General features: G+C 40.9%; 1 protein-coding gene across 1 annotated transcript in view; it reads right to left on the bottom strand.

Annotated features, from left to right (window-relative positions):
* Window positions 1-15,566, bottom strand: part of LOC309492896 (uncharacterized protein) — a gene marked incomplete at its 5' end in the record, with an annotated part of 37,484 nt that overhangs the window by 6,947 nt on the left and 14,971 nt on the right. Inside the window, 4 exons of the mRNA XM_082161936.1 lie at window positions 7,670-7,744; window positions 7,840-7,881; window positions 7,996-8,328; window positions 8,426-8,749. Coding sequence (XP_082018062.1) covers window positions 7,670-7,744; window positions 7,840-7,881; window positions 7,996-8,328; window positions 8,426-8,749 — 774 coding nt within the window. The remainder of the gene's footprint in view (window positions 1-7,669; window positions 7,745-7,839; window positions 7,882-7,995; window positions 8,329-8,425; window positions 8,750-15,566) is intronic.

The raw sequence follows: 15,566 nt of genomic DNA, 5'->3' as shown, positions 1-15,566 counted from the left end.
ATTGGACCACTGTTACACCACGATAAAGAATGCGTATCACTCCGTCCCACGGGCAGCTTTGGGGCTCTCTGATCACTGTTTGGTTCATCTTATACCGACCTACAGGCAGAAACTGAAATCAGCTAAATCTGTAATAAGGACTGTAAAAAAAATTGACCAACGAAGCAGAGCAGGATCTACAGGCCTGCTTCGATTGCACTGATTGGACTGTCTTTGAAGCTGCAGCCACCGATCTGGATGAGCTCACAGATACTGTAACATCATATATCAGTTTCTGTGAGGATACATGCATTCCTACCAGGACATTCTTATCATTCACTAATGATAAACCATGGTTTACTGGGAAACTCAAACAGCTTCGTCATGCCAAAGAGGATGCTTACAGAAGTGGGGATAAAATCGTGTATAACCAGGCCAGAAACAGACTGACAAAGGAGATCAGAGTTGCTAAAAGAAGCTACTCTGAAAAGCTGAAAAAACTGTTTTCAGCCAACGACCCGGCATCCGTCTGGAGAGGCCTGAGGAACATCACCAACTACAAATCACCAACCTATCTGAAGGACATCACTGGACCCCTGCTGGATCCCTTTCAGTTTGCTTACAGAGCAAACAGGTCTGTGGATGATGCAGTCAACATGGAACTGCACTATATCCTGCAACATCTTGACAGACCTGGGACTTATGCACAGATCTTATTTGTGGACTTCAGTTCGGCCTTCAATACCATCATCCCTGATCTTCTCACAGCCAAACTGACTCAGCTCTCCATGCCATCCTCAATCTGTCAGTGGATCTCCAGCTTCCTGACGGACCGGCAGCAGCGAGTGAGACTGGGGAAGCTCACATCCAGGACCCTCACCATCAGCACTGGCGCCCCCCAAGGGTGCGTTCTCTCCCCACTGCTCTTCTCCCTGTACTCTAATGACTGCACTTCTAAAGACCCCTCTGTCAAGCTCCTGAAATTTGCAGACGACACCACCGTCATCGGTCTCATCCAAAATGGTGACGAGTCTGCTTACAGACTGGGGGTTGAACAGCTGGCTGTCTGGTGCAGCTATAACAACCTTGAGCTGAACACGCTCAAAACAGTGGAGATGATTGTGGATTTCAGGAGAAAATCCCCAGCACTCCCCCTCTCACCATCATGAACAGCACTGTGGAAGCAGTGGAGTCATTCAGGTTCCTGGGCTCTACCATCTCTCAGGACCTGAAGTGGGCAAATCACATTGACTCCATTGTGAAAAAGACCCAGCAGAGACTGTACTTCCTTCGCCAGCTGAAGAAGTTCAATCTGCCACAGGAGCTGCTGATCCAGTTCTACTCAGCCGTCATTGAGTCTGTTTTAAGCACTTCCATCACTGTCTGGTTTGGTTCAGCTACCAAATCGGACATCAGGAGACTACAACGGACAGTCCAGACTGCAGAGAGGATTATTGGTGCCCCCTTGCCAACCCTCCAGGACCTGTACTCTTCCAGAGTGAGGAAGAGAGCAGGTAAAATCATCACAGACTCCACTCACCCTGGACACCCCCTGTTTGAACTGTTACCGTCAGGACGGCGACACAGATCACTGGCCACAAGAACATACAGGCACAGGAACAGTTTCTTTCCACAGGCCATTTCCCTTCTGAACACTTAACATGCCCCCCAAGGCATATGCCTGTAAGTGCAATACTCCCACTGTCTAGTGCAATATTCTCTAACTCAGGTGATATTTATATTTTTCATACTACTCAAAATACTGTAAATATGTTCATAATCTGTAACATGCACTAGACTCCCACTGTCTAGTGTAATATTCTCTCACTCAGGTGATATTTATTTGTATATTATTCATACTATTCAAAATACTGTAAATATGTTCATAATCTGTAAATGTTTATTCGGACTAAACCCAACTGTGACCCCTTTTTTACTTTTATACTATTTCAAATTTTTTTTAAATATATTTTATTCTTAGAATTTGTATTACTATGTTTCTTGTTGTATTTGTATTTGTATATGTACACTGGAAGCTTCAGTACCAAGAAAAATTCCTTGTGGGTGCAAGCACACTTGGCAATAAAGCTCTTTCTGATTCTGATTCTGATTCTTCTGAGGCAGAGCAGAGCATAACACATGTGATGGTGCAGTTAACCCACAGGAACAGACACATTTCATGCTGAGAATGTTTACACACAAACACACACACACACACACACACACATTTAATTTTTGTGTTGAAAATAAAGTAATGTAAAAAGTAAAGTAAATAAAAGAATGTTAAATTACTAAATAATGTCTGTGTGATTTTTATTTTTTATTTATTGGAACAGAACTGTGTTGTCTAATCCATGCAAAATACAAAAAATTAATACCATCTATATTAGAGCACGTGGCACTGCACAAGATGTTGGAAATCGTGCTTAATATTTTCTAAACCAGTATTTATTTTCAGTTGAATTTTCTGATTGTGTAAGTGAGTGAGGTTGACGCTTGTCTTCCGAATCGGGAAGAGCTGACAGCGTAAGAACTTGAGCTCTGAACAGAGTATAGAGCACTTTGGGCACATCGCCATGCCTTGGCTTGAGGATGACCTTCGAGTCGATAGGCCCAAACTCGAGGCAGGAAGCGCTGACGGAGAGAGCTTGCAGGTCACCCACTTACTTTACCAATGCTAATGCTAGCAATAGTGCGGTCTTAAGCGAAAGTGGCAGGAGCCCGGCCGATTGTAGTGGCTCGAACAGGGGACCTTTTGAGGCTCCCAAGAGGGTATGTTAAGAGGACGAGCCGGGTTGAGCCTCCTTGCCCCTTTCAGGAAGCGGACGACCAGGTCACTTCTACCCAGAGACGGGCTGTCCAAGGGAGCGTGGTGCTATGGCATGGAGAGGGTGTGACCCATGTCAATTAGCTCTTTTAAAGTGTAAATTGCAGGTTACATTTTTTCACGAAGATAATGCAATGTGCTTATTAAACATAAAGATAAGAACCGCCCACCATTGTTGTGTATGTTTTCTTATACCAAAATGCTGAATATAATATGAAAAGTTGGTACTTTTTACAGTGGTTTTAAGCACTCCCCCTCCCTTCCACTAGGCTGGGCGTGACATCATAAGAGGGACTCCAAGCCTAGAGTTACAGACCCGTTAGTCTAACGGCAAGTAGGCTAGCAGTTATATTGGAGACCTAGCTAGCAAAAATGGTTAACTATTGTGTTTATGCGGGATGTACGAATACATCAAAATTCACCTCCACGGCGTTCAGAGTTCGGTTGCTTGGGGGATTCGGTGGTTTTTGTTCATCTTTCGCTAACTGGACCCCGCCGCAGAAACACACTTGCCCTCCCGCGGGCTGCGCTCATCCGCTTTGAGCTCGTTCCGTCCAAAACGGCTTTTCTCGGCTTAATCCAGTTAAAGGCGCGTATCTCGCAACAGCTCCGTGTCGTTGCGGAGTTGCATTTTAACACTGACAATATCGCGTTCTGTCAGCAGATGCCGGCAAAGCGCCATTGTGCCTATGCAGTGTGTGCATCTCTACAGCTCTGATTAGGACTACTGACACCATGCAAGTAAATAATGTCTTCAGTCGTTGTCCCTCCTTGTTATTCTACATGACGGCAAGATTTTGAAAAGACTTTGGCTTGTTCCCTAATGTTATCCGGGTAAGCACTAGGCTAGCAGAGTATGGGTTGCTATGGGTTGCTTCTCCCTCTTATGATGTCATCACCCAGTTACTGTAAAAACATGCTACCTTTGAAGAAACCCCAATAAATGTTATTTAACGCATTTTAAGACAGAAATGTTTAAATATATACATACTGGGCACTTTAATTTACACATTAATTGGTTGTGGTGGTTAACCTGCAATTTACACTTTAAGAAAGAGAGTATCAGAGGTACTTCGGATGATAAAGGGTCCTGGTTCTGGACTGAACTCCAGTCAAAGAAAACAGACCATGCGTGGAGGGCCCACATCTTGGGTCAGCTGGGCCAAATTGTCCTGTTCGCCTGGGAAAGGAGGTCTTTCCTCAGGGGAATTTGCCATGGGGCTGCTGCAAGAAGCTGAATCAACTTGGGGAACCAATGCTGGGTCCGCCAGAGAGAAGTCACCAGAAGGATGGCACACCTGTCTTCCCTGATCCGTTTAATGACCTGAGGGTGCAGCATGACCGGAGGAAGGCATAAAGGGGGAGGATGGGCCATTCGTGGGCCAGCGCATCTGTGTTCTTTGTAAAGAATATTGGGCAGTGAGAGTTGCCTTCGGAGTTCGACCTCTGCCTTGCCAAAGATGCTCCAGATTGATGCTCTGGGGATGGAGGGACCACTCCCTTGGGAACACGTCGTCCAGGGACAGCATGTCTGCTCCCTGGTTCAGTCTCGCATAGAGCGCAGGTTGCATTGTGCCCATAATAGAAGGCGTTGGGCTAGTCTGTACAGAGGCCGTGACCTGAGTCCACCTTGGTGATTTATTTAGGGCACTACCGCCATGTTGTCCGACCGGACTAGGACATGGTGTCCTATTAGGTCTGGTAGGAAGGTTTTGAGGGCCAGAAAAACTGTCATTATTTCCAGGCAGTTGATTTGCAGAGATTTTTCTGCGCTCGACCAGAAGCCGCAAGTCTGTCTGCCCTCGCACAGAGCTCCCAAACCTGTGTTGGAAGAGTCCGTGTTAACCACCTTCCTACATGAGATCAACCACGGATGTCTGATGTCTGAGGTCTAGGGCGGACCTGAGGCCATCATCCTTCTTGGGAACGAGGAGGTAGCGGCTGTGGAAGCCTGACTCGCTGTGGGGAGGAGGAACTGTTTCCATGACTCCCTTTGTTAGTAAGCTCATTACTATGGCACGAAGGACTTGTGCCACAATGCTCCTTACCGAAGTATTGACTATGCACTATTTTCTGGCGACTCAATGTAGCATAGCTGGAGTGGCGCATTGCTTGCAAAGACTTCTGTGCCATCGTGAATCGCTCGGCGAAGCCATCAATTGCAGGGCCGAAGAGACCAGTGGTGGAGATTGGGGATTCAAGGAAGGCAGTCCTGTCTGCGTTGTCTAGCGCTGTGGTGGTCACGAAATGTGGCTGTGTCTGATCCAGGCTCGTCCTTAGGCCGGAGGAGTTTGGCCTGAAATACCTGGAGGACCACCATGGTATGAAGAACTGAGCCTGCTTAGCCAGAGGATGCGTAAGCCCGCCAGACGAGGGCTGATGGGGCAGAGTGAGGCACACGGGGGCTGGGCCGGCATGAGTTTGCTTGTGTCCGATTGTCCAGTCCTCTGACCCCGCGGTGGAAACAGGAGAGCCCGAGGGTCGGAGCCTTTTCAGAGAGCGGAGAGACACACTCTCGCAGTGAGAGCAGCTCATCTCGGTGAGCGTGGCATTTCCCCATACATGCAATGCACTCACTGTGCTCGTCAGTGGGGTGCAGAAGGGCTCTGCACGTGCCGCAACCGCCACGCGACCTTTGCGACAACGTTGCAGAAAATTTTCAGGGCAGGGGAGACAGTTAAGTCAGCTGCAGCAGCTGCCTGGCTTCTTCGATGGCGAGAAGGCTTCTTCGAGAATCAATGACGTAAGTTTTTCACTGAAGGAAAATAAATCTAATTCCTATGGTGAATATGAGCTTCTTTTATAGGCAGAGATGCCCCACCACTTTCGGCAGGCTCTGTGCTCTCTCTGCGGGATGAGCTGCGATTGGCTTCCGCAGATACGCTGCTTTGCCATAGATTCATGCAGTTCCCACTGAAAAACCAACAGACGCGCTCAGATCGCTGCACTGTTATAGGTGTGCAGTGGAACTGCGTTTTTGAATTAACCTGTTAGCCTACTTTTGAAAAATGCCCAGAAATGGCATACCCAAACTAAATACAGTTCATGAACCCTTTGCACTAAAAGCACAATTATGTTCTCATTTGAAAGCTGACACTTGAAAGTTTATTGTAAATTTAGGATTAATTATTGTCATAATGAACAAAATTGTTATAAATAGCTTCAAAGTTTTATAAAGTTATTAGACATTTATTTTTATGAAATATCTTCATGAAAATAATATTGAAATTGGCATTGTATCAATCTAAAAATGCACTGCAGCTAAAGCCACATGTCTGACCATATTATATTTAAAATATGAAGATGACAAGTCTAAAACTCTGTATTTAATTAAATGTTTCTAAAGATCGTGTCATGTGACTTTATTTTGATTAGACTCTAAAATGCAAACTGATGTTTGTCATCATCTTCTAATCATCCATTCAGTGTCTATTGTCTCTATTGTTTTGTGGTGCAAACGAGCCCCATTCAGTTTCAGTCTCTCCTGCATACATTCACACCTCTCCAGCCTGGTTATGGCTCTAAATATGCTTTTCTTTTGTCTGCATTATAATTACTAACGACTGGCAAGACACGCTGTTTCAATCCCTAATTTAATTTACTTCACATTTGAAACTGTATCAAATGCCCTTCTTGAATAAAGAAACATTTCAGTAAGCATTCCTATTTAAATTTTTTCAAAAAAATAACAGCTAGGTGGCAGGGGCATCTTGGGCTAGCATGTTAGCTTAGCACACCATCAATACACATTTAAATAACCTTACACCTAACCTTTAAATAACCTTCTGTGATCTGATTTGGCTTCGGATAAAAAAAAATCTGAAAATATATTATTTTATAGTATTCTGCACAATGATAAAGTCTATATCGATTAGCATTACATTATAAACATAATCTATTATTATGAAAATACCTGACATGGCTCGAAGAACACAGATAAATCATATATCGTTGCAATCATGTTTATTGTCTCCAAAACAACTTTATCTTCATGTTACAGCAATCTCTGTTTATGTCAGGGATTTCCTGGAATGTCACATGATTATGGCTCTTCTTCATGTGTTTCATATATGGACTAAATGTGCATAGTGCGCCCTCAGGCTGCCAGTGTGTATTGAAAACACAGTACATCAGAGTATCCAGCGCTCATAATGATTACATCGGCACATTTTGGTATAAATTCAATAAATATTATTCCTCTCTATAGAAATCTGACATAAACCTCTGAGAATCGATCAATATTTCTCCAAATCTGCATATTTTTGAGCTAAAAGCCCTGAGGGACGTTGTTTTGTCAAGCGCTGTCATGACGACAGCACAGGAGTTTTTTTCTGAATGGCAGCGGCTGATGCGCATAAGTCATATTAAAAGTATCGACTCATTTTTTCATTACATAACTCCTGACACAAATTAAGACATAACTGTCACTATAAGTTTCTCAGAATACAATAGTTTTCAAATACTTAAACTTGAATCTTATATCTTTTTAATGATGTATTTGTCAAGGTAATAACATTAAATCTAATAGAAACTTTGAACTATTTAAACAAAGAACGATTCAGTGCGACGGCGCACTGGTGAAGCTTATCAGGTTAAAGGCTTCAAAATTCGGAGAAAAGGAGTTTCCTCTTTAGTGTCTTGCAAAGACGCAATATGAGTAAACGCTTCGAAAGGGAACGATTGTTGTTTCACTTGATAACGCTGTGATATTGACTTTACAGGAATTCTTAGCAGGAATAAACTTCTGTTTGAGAATTTCATATAATCCACGTTTCTATGATAAATACAATCTGAACATGATGTGCTTTTTTGCTCATCTGAACTGTTTTTAATTGTTGTAAAGGAGTAAATCTGAAAACTCACCAGCTCTTTTTCTACAGATCAGCCAGAGAAGAGCAAGAAGGAGAACAGCGACTGCAGCGACAGAAATCACTATGACTGAAGAAGAGATCGAGCTGTGAATTATTCTAGAATAGAGATTATTCTGTGAATAAAATCATCAATGGCGTAAATGCATCAGCATCATCATGTACCTTGTGTAGAAGGATTCACTGCTGTCGTTGAATCAGCTTGAGCTGTAAAGGATGAATGTTTGTTCAGATGATTCATACTGTACAATATTATCATCATATTTTAACTAGTTAACACAGGATAACTTCTGACACTGATTCATGAGACTGTTTTCTCACCTGAATACTTGACCGTGTATCTGACTGAGGTCTTGAGTTGATTTCTGTGAGTAAGCCGACATCTCCACTCTCTGTTGTTATCTTCATTCAGGAGTGTTGTAGTCAGAGTGATGATACAGCGATATTGATCTGATGATGATAATATCTGATATCTGGAGTCTGTCTTCAGATCAACACCAGCCTGATTCACCCACAACAGCTCAACTCCCTCAGAACGAGCCCGATCATCACAGGAGTATCCAGCAAATGAATACAACTGACAGGAGAGAGTCACAGAGCGGCCTGGACTGATCTCAGTCTGTGAGGATGATGATGATGATGATGACACTGAAACTGAACAAAAGACACAAATCACAGACTCTTCAATCATCATCTGAGTTTAAAGGGAGAATCTGCCCTTTTTAAATTGACCGCATAATCATAAACTTACCATGAAGAACATGCAGATAAACAAATGCACCAGTTACTGGTTGTCTGCCATTCACATATTGTCTGCAGGTGTTTAATCCAGAATCTTCTTCTGTGACGTTCTTGATGTTCAGAGAGCAGTCAGACTCCAGACTCAGTCTCTCATGTCTCTCTGTGTCTTTATTCTTTATCCCTCCAGTGATCAGTTCAACTCCTGCTGAATGTCTGAATCTGCTGTAGGTCCATGTAGTTTTAGATTTGCAGTCAGAAAGAGCATTATTACAGGACAGACGCACATTTTCACCAGAACTGATGAACATATCAGTAACTTCTGCTCCACTGGTTCCTGAAACACAAGTTAAAAGCAGAAGATTCAAATACAGTATTTTTCCTCACTTAAAGCAAACACACTCTCCAGAATAAACTATTAGTCTTTATCAGAGAGCTGTTCAAATCACTGACACACTCTTAATATGAAGATAATTCTTCATCATCAGATGTTTGAGTGACACTATGTCCAGTATCAGGAATAATACGGTATGATCTGTGTGTATCAATACACAACTCTGAGATCACAACGTGAATGTGTGCAAGAATAAACTGAGCATGTTCAAATGAACTCTTTCCAGACTAATTCCACTAAATGTCTTTAGAGAAAATACAGATTTCTTTACCTGTGAGAAGTGAAGAGAGAATGATCAGTCCCAGCAGACACAGATCACACTTATCAGCCATTTTGTGTTTCTGTCAGTCTTCCTCTTCATTATATGAAGAGTTCAGATGCAAAAGCCTCTAAGTGCCATCTGAAATTTTCTTCTAGAATGATCATTTTTATCAAGCTTGTATGTCTAAATTCAGTAACTTCACTTAAATAGCAATGAATATTACCTATTAATTGTCATTTAAGTGCAATTACATACGAGCTTGATAAAAATGATCATTCTAGAAGAAAATTTCAGATGGCTCTTAGAGGCTTTTGCATCTGAACTCTTCATATATAGTTACAGCTCCTCCTCATTATATATAGTTACAGTTCTTTCTCTTCATTATATATAGTTATAGCTCTTCATTTAAACATCATCAGCTCCTCCTCTCGTTGTGAACTTCCTCTGATCTGACAGACTGAGTGTTTAAACACAGAGAAGTGTTGCTTCACTTGAATTCAAGAGGATTTCAGTACAAATGTCTTCTTCATCAGGGGCGTCGGACTGGGGGTAAAACCAGTACTGATTACCAGGGTCCCAAGGGGAGAGAGGGCCCTTGAAAAGTCTGGAATATATTTTATTATACCTGGTCATTTTAATTTCCTAATTAAATCTCCTAGTGAATGTCAGATGAAATGTTAAGTTAGTGTATTGGCTGGATAACTTGGTTGATTGACTGACTACATTTTGTATACAAAAAAGTAAAGACTATCTAAGGTCTCACGGTCCCACCCCTTGCTAATGCGCCAAATGGTTTAGTCCGTCTGCACGCATTTTGTTTATGTTAGTTAGTTGAGCATCTGGGGCCTGTTTCAATAAGGAGGTTCAACCAACTCTGAGTTAAAACTTGAACTCTGCGTTGATTTACCCTGAGATGGGAAACTCTGAGTTTTCGGTTTCAGAACAGCTGAATTGAGTTAGTTTAATCAACTCTGAGTAGGTTGACTCTGAGTTAATGCTCATTGGCTTAAACAACCGTGATGTATTGTTCTCTTTTAAAATGTTTGATTTTAAAACTCTGATATCATGTTTTTATGTGTGTAAATTATGTGTGAATATTACCAAACTCTCTGACAATGCGATCTTTATATGGGTTATTTGATTGTTGTAATAGGCCTATTTAAAAAAAAATATATAAAAAACATGTCTGTAATTAAAGTAAAAATTATTGATGAACACATCTTTCAAATGAAAAAAATAACAGTACTTTTGGTGTCTTGTTCATTATATTGATTTTCATATAAAAGCAACTTAAATTACATCCAGTTCATCATCAACACGGTGCATGAACGCGAATCCCGCAATATGCCTTTGATGTCGTAGGAGTCAGATCCACTGGGATCTGTTTTCAGTCCTCCTCTCCTTACTGCAGCACCTACTCTCTACATTTCAGGCGAGGCAAGGCGCATCTCAAACAAGCCTAATATTTCCAGTGGCGCTTTAAAACGAAACAGGGAACTCGTTAAGCTTTGCCCAGCGTTACTGAAAATCTCAGACACCATATACTTCATGAACACCGGCTTGCCTGCAAAAGTGGCAGCTCCAGGATTATTTTCTTGGGGGTGCTAAGAATAAACAATCCCGAATGAAAAAAGTATACTTTATTGTATTTAAAATATATTCCCTTTTTCAATAGTACATTGCAAATATACTAACAAACTTTGTTACTATCTTTAAATATATTAAAAGTATATTAGCATCATGCTTTTATATGGAATTAAAATAATGTCAAATGTTTTTGAAATAAAAAGCCTGTTGAATTGCACTACTTGAAAAAAAATAGGCATTGCATTAACCATGCTTGCATTTTAATGCATTTTATTTTTAGGGCTTGCATTTTTATGGGCTGGAATTCAACATGGTTGAATATTTAAGCTGTGAATATTTCAATTAAAAACATTTCAAACACATTTTCATTATTAAAAATTCAATAATCCATATTCACCTTTCATATTTCACTTCCAAAATATTCAAACTGTTAAAAAATACAAACAATAATATTCAACAGGCAATTTTTGGTCCATTTTATTTCACTTTGCAAATTCGCTTCCACAAATTCAGTGGTTTAAATTCGACAGTAAATTCAACATTGACGTCCAGGAACTGCAGGAAAAGCAGTAGATTACCGAGCATACTCTCCATCTGCTGTTAGTCGACCTCACCAGCAGATGGTGCAAAAGCGCTTGTTGTTGACGAAGACCAGCAACAGTTAGAGCAAGTCATTCATTCAATTTAAATATTCACAGCTTAAATATTCAACCATGTTGAATTTCAGGCCATAAAAATGCAAGCCCTAAAAATACAAGTACACCCTTTTTCAAGTAGTGCAATTCAACAGGCTTTTTATTTCAAAAACATTTGACATTATTTTACTTCCATACTTTTACCTATTTTCACAATACAACTTTTAAGACACTTTAAAATAATTGTACTTAAGTATATTTTAGAAAAATATACTTGAAGTGAAAATTCTGTTTATTTGCACTTAACCGGTTAAAGGTATATGTTTAACTGTGTGATGAAAATGATCATTGTAACAATGCATTGAAGTAGCCTAACTTTCAAAATACATTATAGTATACAATAGTATATTGTACAGAATAATATTTGTTTATTAATGTGCATTTGTTATTGAAGACAAAGTGTACAATTTGTAGTATTTGGAATTTAAGCCAAAGGTATTACTGAGCAAAGCCTATACTTTTTTCTCAAATATAATACACTTATTGTAAATGGCTTGTATGTTTCGAAGACACTCGTCATGAATTTGTAATGTACTTGTAAAACAAATAAAGTACACTTTAATATCACTAATCAAGCATGTAATTAGTCCCTACACAGGAATATAGTATAACTTATCGACTTGCAGTCCCATAGAGGGTTTTCACTACACGTCATCAATCCGGAAGTCGGCCATTTTGGAGGCACTGAACGTAAACAGTGCCACTGAACTGAACGTAAACAATGCCACTGAACTGAACGGACTTGCAAATTTGGCTGATTATTGCTGCTGAAAAATGGTCGTGTTTTGGTCTGTACTAATCGGTCGCACAGAGGAAAAACATTTCGAGTTCTATAGACTGCCGAAAGTTAAAGAGAAGAGTGCAAAAAAACTGATGAAAGATGGCGTTTGTGGTTGAGAGAGGCACAGCATCAGCCACGTGTGAATGAAGCGTTGACTATGGCTAAAATGTTGACGTAAAGTAGTTCACTATGTCTACATTCACACTGTCAGTCCAAATCCGATTATCTTTGTATCCGATTGGAATATGATCTAAAATGATGTCCACAATGTGTATCGCAACTGTTCAGATCCGATTTGTGTGTCCACGCAGCTCTTTGACGATATGGCAATGATGTTGCGTTGATGGAGGGGTTTGCATTTGCAATAGAAATGTTGTCTTATTTAAATTTTACAACATGGAAATGTGTAGCCGCTGCGCTGGACTACTGCGTCTTGAGCAACTCTTTTTCCGCGCCGGTTTCAAAATACATTTCACAATTTTCTGCTCGTCCGGCACTTTGCAACAACACAGCCTTGTTTCGGCAGCGACTTTCAGCATGTTCCCTATAACAATGTCTGATATTTACATTTTACGTGGCGTGAGAAAGTCACATAAACCACGCAAAATCCGATCAGAGCGTTCAGACTGAAGTGGATTTCCTGATATGTGATTTGAATAGGATTTCAAACCACATATAGCTAAGCTATATAGCTGTAGCTTGAAACGGATTTCATGTGCTTTTTTTGGACTGACAATCTGAACGTAGCCAATGTCGGGATTAGAAATAGAAGGAAGAACTGCAGTAAGGACTAGAGAAGCTAGCTCGTTCGGATCTTTACCACATATTAACTTAAGTTTGTCAAAATTTCGCGCTCTTTCCTGCTAACTAAGTCCTTCTCTATATGATTTTGCAGCTTCCATGTGTTTTTTCTGTGGTTTAGACATCATAAATTAGTGAAACAATGTGTTCAGTTGTACATAAACAGTGCAATCCATGCCGTTGTTTACATCCGAGTACCTCCAATATGGCCGCGGATCCGGGTAACTGACCAAATCGTGACGTAGGTGCAAACCCTCTATAGACATATAGTAGGGCTGGGTAAAAATATCGATTCATCAATGCATTGCAATTATTTGTTTCTCAATTCAATATCGATTCATCAAATCCTATGAATCGATTCAGCCGGCCGGCCAGTGGCGGTGCTGTGGGCAACACTCTAGTGAGAGCGTTCAGCATTGTACAAGCAAGCGGCAACCTCCCCGTCTCTCTCTTGAAACCAACACTGAAGTGAGTTAAACTGCAATTCATTGACTGGCCGCTTGGGCTGGCTGCACAAGTGAGTCAAATCTGTATCTCCCCCATGTTAAAATTACCAACTTTACAGCAGAAAAAAAACATGTTTACAGCCTGGATCTCTATGTGGCTTTGGTCTATACAGCTAATTTTGCCCTTCATAACAACTGTGAGGGGGGTGAATTTTTTTATAACTCATCCGTTTAGTTGATTAATATTTAATGTTCTGCATAATTAAGGGTGTGTCCACTTGAGTGACAGGTGGATTGCCGCTGATGTCAATGCTAGCCGTTTGTCTGCTGTTACTAGCCGTCACTTCACCTGAGCAAATTTTAGCTGCTGAACTTGCCACCTCTGCAGTGTTTGTGCTTTTTTCCGGGATTATTTCATACAATTTAATACACCCATTACTTCGCCCACGGTTTAGGAATCGTCGTTGTCGTCGAGTATCGTTCGAGAGAGCAACCAGCGCTGTATTTCAGTTGTTTTCCTCTGTGAACATGCACTAATGGATGTCTGACAATTTTGTTGCTTTTTGGAGTTTTCCGATTAAAAAACGTCAATAAAGGCTCGTTCGTTCTGCTCTCACGGAACAGATAGATTATAATATGCTTATGTACCATCAGATGAAATCCTGCAGGCGTCGGCGCTTTCTCCGTCCATGCAATAAATGCACATCCTTGAATGAGCGCAGATTTTCTAGCGCATTTACTTGAACTTCACAGGCAATATATCTATGGTTTAACCCATTTGAGAGGCGGCCAAAATCAGAATTTAAAATGGACTGAATAAGCTCTCTACGAACTTGACGAGCGATGCCACGCTGACATGTATGCACATAAATCACTGTCACACACACTCTCTCAGAGTAATATTAAGTTACTGCATAATACATTTTCAACTAGCAGAATAGTACAGAATCACGATACACAGTCTCACTCAGTGGCGTCATGCCCATTCAAAGTGAGGGGCACGTGCCCCCTCAGATTTTTCCTCCCTGATAATTTTTTTGTCACAACTTTATTCCTATTATGCTCTATAATATACCAGAGCCTATAACGACTCAAATGTATTCTTCTGGATGTGTAATAAATCGGCCAGCAATGCATCAGCCCGCCCCTTTTTCCTAATATGGTGTCTGTGTATATCAAATAGAATCTTTGCTGTGTATGTTCAAGCAACTCATTCGTCTCGCACGTTGAGCTGGCAATGTTTTACAGATGGTCTTGAAGTGGTAAGTGGGCAAAGCAACAAATCGGCATTGAATTAGTTATCGGATGATATTAAAAGGTAGTGGGATTATTTGTGGTTGACCTGGAAATTTTAACTATTTTAAAATAGCTGCGAATTCAGAGCATTAACTTAAGTTGTGTCAGTGTAACGTTATCGATAGCTAGCCTAGTCTAACCGTAAACTAGTTGGCTAACGTTACTGCCATACAAAGCCATAGTAACGTTATCTGATCGGTTTTGAAACATCGGTTCTGTTTTGTCTTGTGTCAAAGTCTCCAGCTGGTTCAATTGTTTTCAGTTTCATAGAAACGAGGGTGTTAAATTTGTTGTAGGCTAACTGCAAAATCCAACCTAACGTAGCAGCCTCTAATTTAATAACAAATGATCGTTGCGACGGAAGCGAATAGAGAATGAGGAGTTACGTCACAATCTTTTCACTCCGCGTTGCATTCCGGGAAGGCGCCGCCATATTAGGTGGTTACACTATCCGTTGCCATGGTTACTGCGACAGTGAGACTGAGAAAAATAGCGACAGAGAGAGAGCGCAGCTTAGTATTTGTTTACATTAAAGCGATACGCCACAGTTTCTTGGGAAGATATGGAGAAGGAGGAAGAGAAAGGAAACGGGCTCTATCGGGAGAGACAAAATAACAACACTAGGCAGCGTTATTTAGAGAAACTGCTTGTCACTAAACTGACAGCAGCGACAACGAGCACTCAGCATGATTTCATAAGCAACATATTTCAGTGCCAGATCGCTTTTTATTTAACACAAATGAACAAAATTAACACTCTGTTAGTCAACTAGAGTTGTTTAATTTGTTATAGATATATCTGTACTGTGAACTGTTTCAAAAAGACACTTTTTTTTTCAATGACATACGACTCGCATTGACAGGGGAATGTCCGATCTGTCCGCTTACACGGC

The sequence above is a fragment of the Leuciscus leuciscus genome, assembly GCF_965113295.1.
Source record: "Leuciscus leuciscus genome assembly, chromosome: 1".
Classification (NCBI taxonomy): Eukaryota; Metazoa; Chordata; class Actinopteri; order Cypriniformes; family Leuciscidae; genus Leuciscus; species Leuciscus leuciscus.
The sequence above is the reverse complement of the archived record's forward strand: the minus strand, read 5'-3'. Positions and strand labels throughout refer to the sequence as shown.